This window comes from Penicillium manginii (genome assembly GCF_028828005.1).
Source record: "Penicillium manginii strain IBT 31320 chromosome Unknown utg000002l:1.0-5564898.0:1.0-5567710.0, whole genome shotgun sequence".
NCBI classification, from domain to species: Eukaryota; Fungi; Ascomycota; class Eurotiomycetes; order Eurotiales; family Aspergillaceae; genus Penicillium; species Penicillium manginii.
Window position 1 is genome coordinate 1,466,249 of NW_026643103.1, and position 16,883 is coordinate 1,483,131.

At 51.3% G+C, this 16,883-nt stretch overlaps 5 protein-coding genes across 5 annotated transcripts; 4 read left to right on the forward strand and 1 right to left on the reverse strand.

Moving 5' to 3' along the window:
• Positions 1–642: 642 nt before the first annotated feature.
• N7533_001844 (putative ER to Golgi transport protein (Sly41)) lies at positions 643–2,375 on the forward strand (the record flags this gene model as incomplete). The annotated part of the gene is made up of 2 exons (XM_057098494.1): positions 643–1,041; positions 1,131–2,375. The coding sequence occupies 2 exons, from the start codon at positions 643–645 to the stop codon at positions 2,373–2,375; spliced, it is 1,644 nt and encodes a 547-aa protein (XP_056963630.1).
• Positions 2,376–3,185: 810 nt separating this feature from the next.
• Positions 3,186–5,691, forward strand: N7533_001845 (putative NADH-ubiquinone oxidoreductase, subunit G; the record flags this gene model as incomplete). Its single annotated transcript, XM_057098495.1, has 7 exons — positions 3,186–3,225; positions 3,279–3,302; positions 3,355–3,406; positions 3,476–3,490; positions 3,552–3,574; positions 3,636–5,517; positions 5,580–5,691. 7 exons carry the CDS (start codon positions 3,186–3,188, stop codon positions 5,689–5,691), a joined length of 2,148 nt encoding a protein of 715 aa, XP_056963631.1.
• Positions 5,692–6,190: 499 nt separating this feature from the next.
• Positions 6,191–7,458, reverse strand: N7533_001846 (uncharacterized protein; the record flags this gene model as incomplete). Its single annotated transcript, XM_057098496.1, has 3 exons — positions 6,191–6,525; positions 6,678–7,250; positions 7,317–7,458. 3 exons carry the CDS (start codon positions 7,456–7,458, stop codon positions 6,191–6,193), a joined length of 1,050 nt encoding a protein of 349 aa, XP_056963632.1.
• A 784-nt stretch (positions 7,459–8,242) lies between these two features.
• On the forward strand, positions 8,243–11,378 carry N7533_001847 (putative cytokinesis regulator (Byr4); the record flags this gene model as incomplete). Its single annotated transcript, XM_057098497.1, has 2 exons — positions 8,243–10,700; positions 10,819–11,378. The coding sequence occupies 2 exons, from the start codon at positions 8,243–8,245 to the stop codon at positions 11,376–11,378; spliced, it is 3,018 nt and encodes a 1,005-aa protein (XP_056963633.1).
• A 2,772-nt stretch (positions 11,379–14,150) lies between these two features.
• N7533_001848 (integrase zinc binding domain-containing protein) lies at positions 14,151–15,909 on the forward strand (the record flags this gene model as incomplete). The annotated part of the gene is made up of 5 exons (XM_057098498.1): positions 14,151–14,656; positions 14,796–14,918; positions 15,010–15,064; positions 15,170–15,309; positions 15,438–15,909. 5 exons carry the CDS (start codon positions 14,151–14,153, stop codon positions 15,907–15,909), a joined length of 1,296 nt encoding a protein of 431 aa, XP_056963634.1.
• Positions 15,910–16,883: the final 974 nt, after the last annotated feature.

A 16,883-nucleotide genomic window follows, 5' to 3' on the forward strand; every position in this document is an offset into this window, starting at 1 on the left:
CTATATTTAGAATGAGCAAAGTCAATATATTTATGTGTACTGTCTTAATTGAATCGCTGTCTAATGGTTAAATGTTTCTCAAAAAGATACAGTAATTTGGAAATAGTTCAGTTTTGTTTTCCCAAAATCACCCTCATTGGATATATCTTGATCTCTATTCGGCCGTCTCCGTGGTATTGAAATGGTATTAGTGGTTACCAGTATCTTGTAATATAGCCGGTGGCGGTAGCACCGCAAATCACCCATGGACCGCACACCCTCATCGGGCCAGTCGTCGTCGTGTTTCCTCCCCCCACCCCTTTTCCTTCTTACCTTCTCCTTCTGTGGAAGAGGAAAGCTATCTCAATTGTCGATGCGAAACCCTTGAATGACTCGCTATCTTCCCCCCCAGTGTCCCCTATCCCTCGACGCCCACTTGCAGGAGATTCGTCATCGCCGGATTAGTTGCGCTCACTACGCTCCACCGGGCCAACGTCACCTCAGCAAAAGATTCCCTGCGACTCCCTTCAACACTCCTATTCCCCCATAGCTTGACCATCAATCTGGGTGAGTAACACAGTACATACGAACGCGTTTGTGTGCCAGAGAGCTAACTTTGGACATGAGAATAGAACCCCGGATCTGAACTAAACAGAACAAACGATGGCCACCACGACAGTGACCGGCCATGGACGCCGGGCTTCTATGCGACAACCGGAATTACAAATTCCAAACAAGACATCAACCACACAGCCAGTCAGCAGCCCGATAGACCAATTCCCTCCCTACGAAGAAACTCTTGACAGCGCCATTGGGTCCAGCCGACCTAGCACCAACTCCACCCCCTCAGTGAAATACGCGCCAAGCGAGACGTGGGAACCGCGGAAAACATCCTATTACTCAAGAGATCATCCCAATGGAGCACTAAGGAATCCTAAACACCGGCCGCGGAAAAGTATCAGCGAGGCCATCTCGACCATTCGAACACGTAACGGCAGCGTGAGTGCTAACGCGCAAGAGCTGGCGGAGGCACTACGAGCTCCCGTATCGTATAGGCTAGTGGTACGTTCTCTCTCATTCCCCGAGGGTTATAATAGCCACACAATGTCAGAGGAACTTTAGCTGCTGAATGATGGCTAATTCATGTCCAGACCCTATGCGTTATTTGGTACTTCACCTCAGCCCTCACGAACACATCCTCGAAATCCATCTTGAACGCCCTGCCGATGCCAATCACATTGACTATCATTCAATTCGCATTCGTTTCAATATGGTGTTTGTTACTGGTGTGGCTGTCTTCGGTCTTCCCGAAACTGCGGCAGAGCATCCCGGTTCTCAAGCATGGCATTCGTTACCCGTCGCGTGAAGTGATCTCGACTGCTTTACCCCTCGCCGTCTTCCAGCTTCTCGGCCATATTTTGAGCTCGATGGCCACGGCCAAGATCCCTGTCTCCTTGGTCCACACCATCAAGGGGCTCTCACCCTTGTTCACCGTTTTCGCCTACCGAGTAGTATTTCGAATTCGTTATGCCAGAGCCACCTATCTATCCTTGATTCCTCTTACAGCTGGGGTCATGCTCGCCTGTTCCACCGGATCGTCTACGAATTTCTTCGGAATTATCTGCGCCTTCGGTGCCGCGATCATTTTTGTGTCGCAGAATATTTTCTCCAAGAAGCTGTTCAACGAGGCGGAGCGTGCCGAAAACGACCCCCAAAACCCAGCACGACGCAAGTTGGACAAGTTGAATCTGCTTTGCTACTGCTCGGGCTTGGCCTTCTTCCTCACCTTGCCTATTTGGTTTGTCAGTGAAGGATATCCATTGGTATCCGACTTTATCAAGGACGGCGCGATCGACCTCTCAGAAAAGAAGGGATCATTGGACCACGGGGCACTCATGATTGAATTCGTGTTCAACGGTGTCTCGCATTTTGCGCAGAACATTTTGGCCTTTGTGCTCTTGTCGATGGTTTCCCCAGTGTCCTATTCTGTTGCCTCCTTGGTTAAACGCGTTTTTGTTATCGTTGTGGCAGTCATATGGTTTGGTAACTCCACGACTCCAATCCAAGCAGTCGGCATCGGTCTCACCTTTTTGGGACTCTACCTGTACAATCGCAACAGCCACGATGATGTGGCCGATCAGCGAGCCAATGCTGATCACTTCCGTGCACGGGAGGCCATTCTTCCCATGAATGTCCGACACTCGAGCAGGCCATGGGATTCAAATGGCTACGCCTTCCCTGCCGGACGCTCATTCGAGAATTCCACCAGCAATATGAAGAAGGAAGATGGCCCAGGAAGGGTGCGGGCTCGTGGCGCCAGTGTGTCCCGGAATTGGCTACCTGGGACCAAACAAGAATCGACGTGGCAGCCCACTGACACGCCAGTAGCCACCTAGCATAGTCTCTCGTTTTTTACTTCTTATGAGTGTAAAGACGGAGAGAATGATGATGTATTATATATGCTTATATATCATGGCGTTGTTGAATCTTTTACTTGAAACGACTTTTTTGGGTTGTGTCGAATCTCCACTGGCGATAGCATAGACGAGAAGAGCTAAGGTAGATAAGAACGTAAATTAATGGTTCAAGTCATGAGACTTTTTTTTTTTTTCATGTTGTTTCTATCGAGATGGATGTATTTGGTGTTCTTCAATTGCGTCCTGCAACCTGCGTCCTACATATCGGTTGCCCCCGCGGGAATAATCGGCGTGAGATGTCGCGACCGTCGGTAAAGAACATGTCATAATCGGGCTAGACCCTTGACTGCCCCATTACGGCGCAAATTCTGCTCTGGGGACTATGCTGTAGAGGAAATAGGGACGGTGAGACACCTGTATCCTACAATAAATCACGCCCGTGAATGAGTGAATTTCGAAAAAGGATTCAAAGGGGCCGCGGGTTTTTGTTCATCTGGCCGGATGTAAGGTTTATCCGGGTAACCGAGTCTCTCAGCCAATTAGAATTCGTCCATTTGTGAAATCAGCTGAGTCATCCGGGCAATGGTCAGCAAAGCCCAATAGGCATTAGGTAACCCAGCAGAATCCGACTCTGAACAACAGCTCCTTCTTCCCCGTTCCCCCTCGTCCACCCCATCTCCCAAACCCCTCCACCCCCCTCCTCCTCTCAGAACTCCTCACAATTATGCGGCCGCAGCTGTTCCGTGCGGCCGCCCGGTCTCTCCGGGTCCCCCGGCCCGGACCTTCGCGATGACCGCCCCTCGCGCGGCCGAGGTGGAACTGACCATTGGTATGTCTCTCAGCATCAATTGATAGTCAAGATATGCTAACAATATGGTGCAGATGGAAAGAAGGTGTCCGTTGAAGGTAAGATTTGCTCGAACGATGCCCATTGAACCAATACTCAGACCTATTATAGCCGGCTCGGCTCTTATCCAGGCTTGCGAAAAGGCAGGCGCAACGATCCCCAGGTATGAATCCAATCCCTTCACTCAGGATCAAATACGATGTCCGTGACATTTACTTACCTTTGAACCTAGATACTGCTACCACGAGTACGCTTCCCCGAGTCCTCCCCTCCGATGATAATCCTTACTAACGTTACCCGATATAAAGGAAGCTGCTGATTGCAGGAAACTGTACGTTCCGGCCTCTTCCATTCCATGAAAACAATCACGGTTGCTAACTAGGCATATCTAGGCCGTATGTGTCTCGTCGAAGTCGAAAAAGCCCCCAAGCCTGTCGCCTCATGTGCCTGGCCCGTTCAGCCCGGTATGGTTGTGAAGACAAGTTCGCCATTGGTCCACAAGGCCCGTGAGGGTGTTATGGAATTCCTCCTCGCCAACCACCCCCTCGACTGCCCCATTTGTGACCAGGGTGGAGAGTGTGATCTTCAGGACCAGTCGATGCGTTATGGTGCTGATCGTGGCCGATTCCACGAGGAGGAAGGCAAGCGTGCTGTGGAGGACAAGAACATTGGCCCCTTGGTCAAGACCTCGATGAACCGTTGTATTCACTGTACCCGTTGCGTCCGATTTATGAACGATGTTGCCGGCGCACCCGAGCTGGGAACCTCCGGCCGTGGAAACGACATGCAGATCGGAACCTACCTCGAGCAAAACCTCAACTCTGAATTGTCTGGCAACGTCATTGACCTTTGCCCCGTTGGTGCTCTGACCTCCAAGCCATATGCCTTCCGTGCCCGTCCCTGGGAACTGAAGCACACTGAGTCAATTGATGTTCTCGACGCCCTGGGATCTAACATTCGGATCGACAGCCGTGGTATGGAGGTGATGCGTGTTACACCACGCTTGAACGACGACATTAACGAGGAATGGATTAACGACAAGTCTCGCTTTGCTTGTGATGGCTTGAAGACTCAGCGCCTCACCACTCCCCTGATCCGACGCGAGGGCAAGTTTGTCCCCGCCACCTGGGAACAGGCCCTTGTGGAGATCTCCTCAGCCCAACAGAAGCTCCAGCTGCAACCTAACGAATTCAAGGCCGTTGCTGGACACCTGGTTGATGCCGAGTCTCTCGTTGCTATGAAGGACATGGCTAACAAGCTTGGCTCTGACAACCTTGGTCTCGACCAACCCGGTGGTGGTGCTCCCATTGCCCACGGTATTGATGTCCGCTCGAACTACCTGTTCAACTCTAAGATTTACGGTATCGAAGAGGCTGACGCTATCCTCCTTGTTGCCACCAACCCCCGTCACGAGGCCTCGGTTCTGAACGCCCGTATCCGCAAGCAATACCTGCGCTCTGATTTGGAGATCGGTCTTGTCGGTGAGGAGTTTGAGAGCACCTTCGACTATCAGAACCTCGGCGCCGACGTCTCTGCCCTGAAGACTGCTCTGGCTGGCGAGTTCGGCAAGAAGCTTGCCGGTGCTCAGCGCCCCATGATCGTGGTTGGTTCCGCCGCTGCCGAGCACCCCGACTCCAAGGCTATCTTCGAGGCTGTCGGAAGCTTCGTCGAGAAGCACGCCAGCAACTTCACCACTCCCGAGTGGCAAGGCTTCAACGTCCTGCAGCGTGCCGCTTCCCGCGCAGGTGCCTACGAAGTCGGCTTCACTGCTCCCGGCCTCGAGGTTTCCCAGACCACCCCCAAGATGGTCTGGCTGCTTGGTGCCGATGAGATCGCCGCTAGCGAAATCCCCAAGGATGCCTTCGTCGTCTACCAGGGTCACCACGGTGACAAGGGTGCTCAGCTCGCCGACGTTGTCCTCCCTGGTGCTGCATACACTGAGAAGGCCGGCACCTATATCAACACTGAGGGTCGTGTCCAGGTTACCCGTGCGGCTACCTCGCTCCCCGGTGCTGCCCGTGATGACTGGAAGATCATTCGTGCCGCCAGCGAGTTCCTTGGCGTTCCTCTGCCTTATGATGATATTGAGGCTCTCCGTGACCGCATGGAGGAGATCAGCCCTGTTATGCGCCGCTACGATATCGTCGAGCCTACCTCCGTTGCTGCCCTGAGCAAGGTGCAGCTCGCTGACCAGAACAAGGGAGCCTCAACGACCGGTTCCCCCTTCAAGAAGGTCATTGAGGACTTCTTCTTCACCGATTCCATTTCCAGAAGGTTAGTTTTAGTCGATGACACTTGGTCCACTGATTTATACACAATACTAACTCCATCTTTAGCTCCCCCACCATGGCCCGTTGCTCAGCTGCCAAGGCCACTGGCAACCCTGAGACCAACTTCATGGCCGCCGGAGAGATGTCTCCCCAGGCCCTCTACGGCGCAAGCCAGTGATTGAATTCTGTGCTTTCTCTCTAATGGTTGCAGGCGTTGTCATTTGTATCATCCTATACTTCCCTTTGATGTTCCCGTTTCCTTTTTCCATCTTCTGTTTTCTTTTCATCGACTTGAATGCCGTTACATCCGGTTTTTGGGGTTGACCTCCTTTCGAAAATTCTCCCGTTTCCCGGTGTTACAACAGGGAATAATCGGTCGGGGTTGACTTGTACATAAAAAGATTGAGGCCAACAAAATCTCTAGTTCCGTTACGGAAGTCAGTGATAGCTTTTCTTGAGTAGTATTTTATATATTGTAAGTACTGATCTACCAGTCAGTGTTAAAGACTAACTAGTCGTAATTTGGAACAATGTCTGTGGTAAGCTAGAGAGCAAAATTATGGCATCTCGTATATATTCAATTCTTATGTCCTAACCCAAGTATATAACCCCAACTACTGGCATGTCTTCCATCAAGCTTGAAGACCAGGACCATTCTCAAACGCAGCATCCCGATTCTAACTAAAGCTCATCATCATCCGTCTCTCCCCCGTCTCATCACTACCCATAGACGGAGGCGGAGGCGTCGCAGCTTTCGGGGCCGTGGCCGCACCTCGTCGCGTAAAAGGTAATTCACGTCGAGGAGGGGGCGCAGCTTCTTTTGCCTTTGGAGCCGAAGGGCGCTTCTGCTTCGGTTCTGGATCCTGCTCCTCTGCAGACTCGTCATCTGTAGTTGTGTTTCCACCATCTTCGGGCGGTGGCGTCGATTGGCCTCCATCGTCAGAATCGGTATCTTGGTCCGCTGCCGACTTGCCGCCCTTCTCCTGGTCGAGATCCATTGGCTCGAAGTCATCTGAATCTTCGGCATCAGTATGGTCACGCTTTGACGGGGGGGGGAGTCTCCGCGGGCGAATTGCATTGCTGAGGCTTGCATTTCAGAGACTGGTATTGGAAAGTATTAGCCTTTATGTTTGACGCAATCCACCATACTAGATAGAAGCTTACCTTTATCGGGGTCCGCGGTAGCAGAAGCCAGGAGACGCTGCTGATTCCGAATCTTGAGTTTCTTCTCGTTTAGCAGCTGGGTGAAGTTTGCCATTAGCTGATTCTCGTGCTGGGCTTTTGCTTGGACTAGTTCGTCTAGTTGTTGGGTTAGTTTCTGGACGGTGTCTGCTGCGTCTTGATAGCGGGCGTTTAGGCTGGAAGCTTCCTGTTCCAGGGTCCTGTTTCTGGCGGCTGCTATGCCGGCCCATTCGAAGAGCTCGATTTCCGCATCGCTTTCTTTTAGAATGATTGTTCCGAGTCTTTGCTGGTGGGGTGTTAGAGAGAGAGTAGTAAGGTAGTCCTTTGGTGTTGGGTAGTAACGTACTGTGATGTCTTGGACTCTTTTGCGGATGGTGATGGTGATCTGATTTCCGTCGGCTGATTCTGTTATGTTTGCTGTGGCTTCGAGTTTGAATGAGGATGTCGTTTCATCTTCGGTTGATTGGCCTAGGATGCGGCGAATCACCTGGGTCCACTCTGCATCGGAACCCTGGTAGCTTTTGGATCGTAGATCTTTTAATTGTGAATATTTGACTGGGGGGGCTGTTAATATGAATTCCTTGTTTGTTTGCATGGTTGTTCAATGGCCTTGAGGCGTACTTGAGGCAGCATATGCACCTTCACCCTCCGTCGCGGTCAAGGTGAGGTCAAGAGATGACTCAGATGCATGAACCAAGTGGACCAAAATGAAGGAACCTTGCTCATCTGATCTATCAAAACGGAGAACATGAGGAGATGACATGGTGGTATATGGTACGGTGAGTAGAGAGAGAAGGTGTAAGGAAGAGGCTCGGAGTACAAACGATTGGAAGTCCAGGCAACCTCCGTTTGGTTTGGACCCACCGTCAAGACTATCCATCCCATCCACAGCCTAACAACAATAATTAAATCCACCGATTCGATTCCACCGATTCCACCTCGTGACTCTGACCCCTATTCGAGAGATTCAAAATATCTTCGATACCCATTCTATTCTTTCTGTCAGAAAAATCTCTCTTAGCTTGTGTTCTGGCTGGTGTCCCCACTGTTGGTGTACGCTAAGCACGTTCCTCCTTCTCCCACGAGGGATTCCACTCCATCCAGCCACCATTCTCCATTCTCCATTCTCCCTCTATTGGTCGTCCACCCACCACCCTCCACCCTCTATAACCCCTTTCTCCTCGATGTACGCGTGAGAGGTCGAGTCAAACAGAGACGACTTGAGCTGTATCTGCTCTGCTCTGCTCTGCTCCCCTCTCCTCTTCGCACATATAACCTCACACCCGCTCCGACAGCCCCCATCTGATCTGCCCACCTCCGAACACGCCCATTTCAGGGTGATCACACTGACAGCCTCCCACCTCCCAAATCGAATACTCGCAAATCGAAAACGACACGGCATGACGTTCTATTCTCGACCTTCTCGCCTATCCTCAGCGTCGCAAAGCTCCAGATCTACCTCCTGATCACCATTTTGGGGAACCCTCCAAACTATTTTATGAACGCCGCTTCTCCCCCGACTCCTTCTCCAACACGCTCCTCCCACCATGGCCATGGAGTCATTGGGACATCAGCTACGACCCGATCTAGAAGAAACCATTGAGTGCTGGGATGATGACGGGGATCTTCAATTCAACGAGGGTATCCAGTTTCGGGCCACCTCCAGCGCCGGTTCAATAACCAATTCCTCCTTTCGACCTTCCGGACACCGCGACTCGATCTCCTCCCGCCGCTCCGCGCGCTCAGACCTAGACTCCAATGCCGGTGACGAAGACTGGCAGGTCTTTCTACATGATAATGACGAGTTCTCGAAAGAAGAGGCGCTTGCATCCGCGAAACATGCCGGTATTCCCATTCCAGCCGGTATCCCCAGCTCGGCTCTCATAGGGGGTGCCATCAAACGCCTATCTACTCGAAAGCAGAAGCGAACCTTCGTCGACGACTGGTCTGAAGATGTGGAGCTTCCGGATCCCGATACTGTTCTCGAACTCAGGACTCCGCAAGATACCACCTTCCCGGAAAGTTTACGGCAAATAAGCTCGGCTGCGACCAGTCCTATCAAAACAACGGCCTCGCCAATCTGGCATGAAGATATTTCTACTCGTCTGCAATCGGCTTTTACGGGTTTGGAACGGTATCAGGATGAGAATGATAGCCCTGTTCATCATAACCATAACCATAACCATAACCAAGTCGTGCCGATTATCAGATCTCCAGTTCCTCGATCGCCGCAGAAGAAGTCCGTGAGCGGGGCCAAGACAAACAATTTCCAGGAACAGGAGGCCGATGACTTTGATCTTGAGTTTGAGCTTCCTCCTGACCACCAGCCTCTTCAACTATCCCATCGGAAACAGCACACTGGTGTTTCTAGCCCAACACTTGAGGACTTTGATCTGGAATGGTCTGAAGGTAGCATAGGTGTACGAGTTGGCGGTACTACGCGAGATGGCCGATCTGCTCCGAGCTCATCTATATCCATTGCAAGTCCCAGTGTTTCAAGTTGCATAACAGGGGGGAGTGAAGATGACGGGCTTGATGGCATTGTGTTCCCAGAAGGGCCTCTCGATTTCACGGCCTCTCTCAAGAAACGACAAGAGGTGCAAGCCGCCGATGACTTGATTCAGCCCAAAGAGACCCAAAAGCCCCCACAATCGTCAGAGGCCGATGACTTTTTCAGTGGGATCGAAATTGACAGCGGCAAGGCATTCTCTTCAGGCAAATTAGCATTGAATCCCAACGTTAAATGCAAGACGGAATGGCCCACGAGCCCAACGCGTCGGCCAGCCACGACTTTAACCTTTACCAACTCATCAACATCCCCGCGTACCCGGATTCCCCGGCTATCTGGCCACGACAGAACGCATTCCACCCACCTCGAAACTGTTTCTGAGAGCGGTGCACCCCTGTCCAAATTTAGGAGATCACAGTCTAGACTCGGCCATTCGGCCCAATCTTCAGTGTCCAGTCTTGCGGCCACTACTACGCCCTCAACGTCCCCAACACCTACCTCATCATCAACTAGGAGGCTTCTTGGGCAGCGACCTTCCAGGGAGCCTGCGCCAACTGTTAACTCTAATACACCGGGCCGGACACTCCGACCCAAGAGATCTCTGCCGTCAATTCGAGGAATCAAGAATGCGGAATCGGCACAGGCTTCGCAAAGATCACCATCTCACCCTGATGGGTATATTCGATCCTCTTTCGGCAGACCCAAAACACCGGTCGATCGAACAACGGTCAATGATGGAAGAACCTCAAGTCGCAGGCCGCCAGCACCATTTATTCCCGCTGGCGCATCAGAACGACAATCGCATCATGCCAGCGTCAAGAGCTATAGGTCCTCGCGCCGTACCAACTCGGACGGGTCTAGCGATCTCTTGAGTCCGACGGGCACATTCTCACGGCTCTCGCGCTCAAGTCGCTCAGACGGGCACCGCTTAAGTTTGGGAGAAACCAGTACGGACACCATTTCGCCGTCTGGGAAGCGAACCCTCACCAGGCCGACGAAACGACGTAATTTTGGAGACGGGACTGAATTGGAGTCCTTTGATGACCTGCCGACATCCGTCTCCACAGAAAGCAAATATACCAAAAACCCCATCGGTCGAGGCGCACCTCGATCTGTGCGCGCCAAACTCAGCCAGAGCCGCAATACTCCCCCTGCCGAATCTCCCCGTCCCGGCCAAGGCCAACTTTCCACACCCCCGTCAACTTCAAAACCGCCCACCTCGATACCCAGATTTGCCCGTGATACGAACGCGTCCCGCAATGCGAGAGAACAACGCATTGCTTCCATGGGCAGTAGGACCTTGAACAGCTTGAACCGAGATAGGGATACGACTCCCCTTTCATCTTTCAATTCTAATTGGAAACCCCAACCACAACCCATCACTCGCCTCTCTCCAAATGCAGCGCCTGTACGAAACCGGAAGATCAGATCGGATGCCAAAAATACGAAGCCTCACTTAATCAAGCCCATGGGGGCTGGGGTCCAAGAATCGAAGTGTAAGTCATATCAGCCACAAAAGAAACCCCCTTCCCCCCCCCAAAAAAAACAAACAAACAAACCCTTGTTTTAGTTTGCCCAGCGAGAACTGAAACTGAAACTGACCATTGCATCCAGCCGTGCGAGGTATGCGGTACAACCCGAACACTTACCGTTGGGAAGGAAATGAAAATATTGTGCAAGAGTTTGACAATACTGTCGCGTCGAGATCACCGAAACCCGCACCCGCCCTGATTACCAATGTGGGCGCTATGCAAAATGTACAGACGGTGGGTGGTATGGTTTTCGACCCCCACCGCATGTGCTGGCTTCGAGCCAAGTCCCAGTCCAAGGAACCCGCAGCACCTGAGCCTGATGACGAGGATGATGTGTTTGCGGGTCTGGATGACTTGGAGGACAAAGTTGTTGGAGTTGGACGAACGTCGACGACGATGAACGATCTGAACCCCTCCTCTACAGCCACTACTGGAGAACCCAGCGCGGGTGAATCGTCCGACGAAGGACCTATCACCGAAGAATTCGATGTCGGGCCGGAGTTTATTCGACGCCAACGGGCCGAGGAAGAGAAATGGAAACGCAAAGTGGACAATTGGGTAGGCTCTGAGCGTGACCGCGGTGATCGTGAAACACACTGGCGATGGGCGATTCGTGACCTGGTAGCCGATGGTACGGCTTAGCCCTAGCCCAAGGGGAGGAGGATTGGATTGGATTCCAGCAGCGTGGTGAGATGATGTGATGTGATGCACTGTTCAGTGGTTCAGTGCCTGGATTGTGGTAGAGTTTTGAATATGGATACAACGAACTTAATGACTGGAGGCGAGCGGACGTTCGATGCGTTCGATGATTGATTTTCTCTTTCCCCCCTTCCCCCTTTTTTCTACTACCATTGGCCTTAATGAAACTATAGCCAAACGAATTTACGGTTGGAAACCTGTAACTATATCATTGTTGTTATTGTTGATTGATTGATTGATTGATTTTCGTCTTTATCTTTATTCTTATTCATTTGGAGAGTACATACTTTGTTCTTCCTTGCTTTGGGGAAGGAAGAAGAAGAAATGAGGAGAAAAGACGAAGAAGAGAGGTCTGAGATTAGGGCAGGGCGGAACTCAACCTCCTCCTTCTCCCTCTCTCTCTCTCTCTTCCTCCCTTCCTCCTTCTCTTCTCCATCCATTTCCCCCCTCTCTTCTTCCAATTTCAGACAAATTTCCTGTGCTTCTTCTTTTCACCCAAGTTTCATCGTACCTCCTCTTCTCGCCGGGTTCATGCCTCGTACGGCCCCGATCAACAGGGAGTACCCATGTTGATAGTCACTCCTCGGGGGAATTCACTTCCCTATACCGTCTTTTGTCTTCCCCAGGCTTAGACAGTTCCGAAACACACTCGGACTCGGGACATCTTAGAGAAGACCAGGGCTTTGTTTTCCCTTTTTTCCTTTCTTTTTCTTTGTTGTGCTTGTCGCTTAGGCGCCTTGCCTTCTACTCTGCTCTTCCATTCACCCCGGGGGTTTGGATGGGACGGGCTCAAGCTGATCGGGAACTCACAGAGTGACACTGCGGGTAATAGATTGTATAACGCTAGAAAAGGTCTTTGGGGAGATTTTCCTTTTTCGAAAAGAATTGACTCTTTCTATTTTCGAAGCCACTACTCCCCGCCACCCTATCCCCTTTCGCTTCACGACCGGCTCCGAACTACGACTGCCAACACTGCGAGGGTCCGCAATGCCAAGTGCATCGAACACGGTGTCTCACCTGTCGCGGACGGGCCAAACGCATGCAATCCTGCCATCCCGCATGCTGCATTGATTGCCCGTCAACGGAGACCCAATCCACTTCGCCCTGGCATCAACGCCACGTCAAGGTCACGTCGACTTCTTCCCTGACAGCACAACACACGATCTGGCTTGGTGGGACAGCAGGCCTGACCAGGATGTATGTCTTGACTCGCAGTGCAGACTCGCCCGAGGCCGGGCCCCATTCCTGCCCCAGAATTTCTTGCCTCTCTGCCAGGCAGCTAACAGTCTTCGCCCCCCCCCCCCCCTCTCCTTCTAACCCCCGCGCGCATGGCATGCGCGCCGCAAGCTTGCGGCGCCAGTGAGGGTATGCCCTAGAGCTATAGAGCTAGAGCTAGTGAGAGCGGCTGGAACACTGCCGCCGTCGCTACTTCTTTCTCAACCCTCAATCCATGTCTCTTCCGGCACGGCTACTTGCATGTCAGTCATGTTTGGTTTGGACCTTTGCCGGAGCAATCTCTAGCCCCGTCTTTTTGTTTGACAGATGGCAAACCTGCAGAAACAAAGCCCTGCAAGGAATAATTCGCCTCTCCGCCTCTAATGTCCGGCGCGAATATTGTTCCGCGTCGATGTGTCGGGGAGGTTATGATCGTCCCCCCGGTACTGTTGATGATGTCTTTGGCTCTGGGGAGCTGATTCAATCTTCAAACTTTCCAGGTAGCATCCCCATAGGTGGCCTCGAGCTGGCCCTCATCCTCGCTCTCACCCGTCGCGGCCTCGCCCAACCCAACGTGGCTTTCTCTTCATATGAGGCAAATGGTGGCGCCGGGCATCGAGGCGGGAACCCGTATCACCATTGCTTGTTGTGCGCTGTCGTATCTACCTGCCCTGCCCTGCCTTGCTCCTTTCATCTTGCTATTTGCCTCGGTGGGTCGGAAAGATTTCGACAGCGAACCCCAGTCAAGTCAGAGGGTTGACGTTTCTTTTTTTGCACCTTCTTGCCGTTTATGATTTTCTTTTCTTTTTCTAACCAAAATAGAATTAGTAATTTATTATTTCTCTTTTTTTTCGGGGCCTTTGTCTTTTTTTGCCCTTCATCCATGCAATACACTTCCCTGCAATCTGCTTAGCTTGAGTAATACCCTTTCTGGCTGTACCTGACAGAGTTCTACTCGATTCGCCTGCCTCTATCGTTTCTTTTTTCTGTGGAATATTTGCTGTAATTCCTCCAGGGATGTCCCTCTTTTGCTTTCTGCTGCCTGCCTACTCTCTGTCTAGACATACAGGTCTCGTGCGCATTTACTTGGGCATCGGTCATGTCCTGCAAGATTCGCCTGGGGGGGGTAGGGAGGGGGTCTCGTCTCTTGTCTCCCCTTTGCGGGTCCCATTTAATTCGATTCAATCCGTTACCCTGTTGATAGTCTTCATGACTTTTGTTTAAATGGTCTATGTTCCCTTGTATCATCGAATGATTTAACCTCTACATCTGCGAATCTACATAACCCTTCGCATGTCCTCTTGACAAGTTCTTCTATTATCATCATCTACCTTCATTTCCTACACCTGCATCTCTATCTTGTCTCAATTGTATTCCTCATCGTCGTCGAGACTGATTGATTCCTTCCTCTCCCTCCCGGCATCAATTCTCAAAGCACCGACTCGAAGAAACCCCGACCTCCGAATCGAATCGCAGGGCCCCAAAACCCCCCCCAAGACGATGAGCAGCTACTCAAGACGAAACGATGCTAACGACAGCTACCTCATGAATTCCCAAATGACATCGCCCGGCATTGGCGTCGGCTACAACCACCCAGACACAACGCACGACTTCAATCCGGGCCCAGCCTCATACCACTTCCCCCAGCAATCCTTCAATCCATACAGCGGGTCTCAATTCGGCGTCAGCGGCGGCCCTACATACGGACAACAGCCCACCCTCACCGCGCAAGGCATGCAACATCTGCAGTATGCCTCCGACCACACCATCCCCTCCATGTCGACGTCCGAGGACATGAAGTTCCACCCGCCCAGTCATTCGCACTCGCAGTACATGGCTCAGTCGCGGTATCTGCAGTCGCCGCGGTACTTGCCGCTGAGGGAGGCCTTTGAGGCTGAGATTGAGAATCAGGAGTCGAGGAATGAGGGGACTATGCTTTCTGAGGCGGTTATTCCGGCTTTGGACGGGTTTCCTGATGTTAAGGAGTTTGATCAGTTGATGCAAAGGTATGTAGCAGAAAGCTGGACTGGACTAGCAATGAATTCAATTGAACCCATTCCAACCAATCCAATTTGAAATTGAGTTGAATTGAATTGAATTGAATCCCATGGTACAATTGGAATATTATAACTAATTCATCCCCAGCTATGTCGACGATCTCTCCGTGAAAAAGCAAGACAAAGCCCTAATCCACGCCAAACGAGCGCGCAATATCCGCACCGTTCTAATCGATCCCAAAGACACGGCCGTTGAATCTGCTCAGTTTCGGTACGCGGTTTTTTTTTCTTTTCTTTTCTCCCCTTTCCTTTCCTTTCCCCGGGGATCCTCTTTTAATAGTACGAATCGCTAAATGGTGTAGATTCTGGGTTAAAAAGATGTTCAAGCTTCAGACTGTGGGTGTGGGTACGACTGAGGTAGGTAACAACATACGTATGATACGTACATACATGCATGCAATGCAACGCATCGATGCGGGAAAATTCTGAGACATTCAAAGGCTAATGGGACGGGATGAGCAGTGCCGGAAAATGATCTGCCATGAAGGCAAACCCGTTGCTATTCGGGAGAAATTGTTTAAAATTCTCACCAAGGCGCATCAACAATGTCAGCACGGTGGAAGGGATAAGACTTCTGCGCAGGTTCGGCGGATTTATTCCTGGTAAGTGCATAGATTGGAAATGGAATAGTTATATCTAGATTCAACCCAACCTGGCTCGACCCCCATTCTTTGGAAGAGGGAGGACTCGACCTCCCACCGACATGAATTATATTGACACTCTTTTACAGGGTCCCCAAGGAATTAATATCCCGCTTCGTCAAAATTTGCCCAACATGCCAAGTCCGCCGCGGCGGCTCACGCCTAACACCACCAAACTCGCGCCGAGGCTCACCACGCCTCGAAATGATGCCTCGATCCTCACCAAAGCTGCCCTCGCCACCCATCTCGCGCCGCGAATCGAGCTTCGGCACCCAGGTTGCTCTGGACCGCGCTCAGTCGGATTACTTCACGCAGCAGATGCACGGGCATGGGGGTGGGTGGTCGATGGATGGCCATCAGCATCAGCATCAGCATCAGCATCAGGTACAGGGACGCTCGGGTCTTCACCACCGCTCTTATCATGGGATGCCGCATTCGATTGCGGGGACGTTGGATCCTTTTTCGCCGGATATGGCGGTTCCGCCGTCTCAGTTGACTTATGGTGGTGGGTATGTCTCAGCGTCGCATGGTGCGCATGACGCGAAGGGGTTTCTGAATTGAATTGAATTGGATTGATGCATGAATGTCAGCTGGGCATTCACCGTTGAAACACGACCATGCAGAAACAAAAAAGATATGGACAAGAGAAAAACTCGAAAAAGGTGCGAAATTAGGGGAGTTGATATATACCTGCCCTCCAGATGATTCAGGTAATAAATGATTGGCAGCCCGAGTGAAATTCAACCCGAAAAAAAAGTGCTGTTTTTGGTCAAGCTCTATGTATGGATGGATGGGTGGGACTCGGACTTGGACTTGGGGCTTGGGACAGGACTTCATTGCGCGAAATTTATACAAAACCGGAAACAAAAAAACAATAATTCCTTGCAGGAATGGGCATGGGAATGGGAGCTAGGAAAGGGAAAAGCTCGAGTCTTGACGAGGAATTATTGAGCTGCAGAGAGGTCTATTTTTGCAGATATGGTACGATGTAGAATCTGAATTGAACATCATAATGAAACACAATGCATCTTTTATGACATTTCGCTTTTTATTCAAAAAAGAGAGAGAAAAGGGCCACCTAAAGACTCACGGACGAGTAGAGTAGAGTAGACCGACAGATTCGGATTTGGATTCAGACCCAGATACGGACTGACAGCCGAATCGAATCGAAGCACTAAAAAAACAAGGGAGAGAACCAGGGTAACATCGTACATCAATTGGAATTCGAGTTTGGGGGGGTCGAAGGTTTCGGTTCCGGGTACACAGAATGAAAGTGAAAGCATCAATTCATAAATTCAGATCTCAGATCAAACACCCGCACAGAAAGGCCGGAACGTAAAGCTTAAGCTAGGCATACCAGGTGCGTTAATGGAAACCTTTTCCATTGCCTTGGTTTCTCCCGCCGTGCCTCTGCCTAGGACAGCAACAGGCATTGGGGCTGGGAGAAACCGGTCTGGTCCGGCCTCGCGTGGAGAGCGAGTGAGGGAAGATAGAATGTTAAACAAGTGGCTGTGGCTGGCCTCTATCAGGATCTC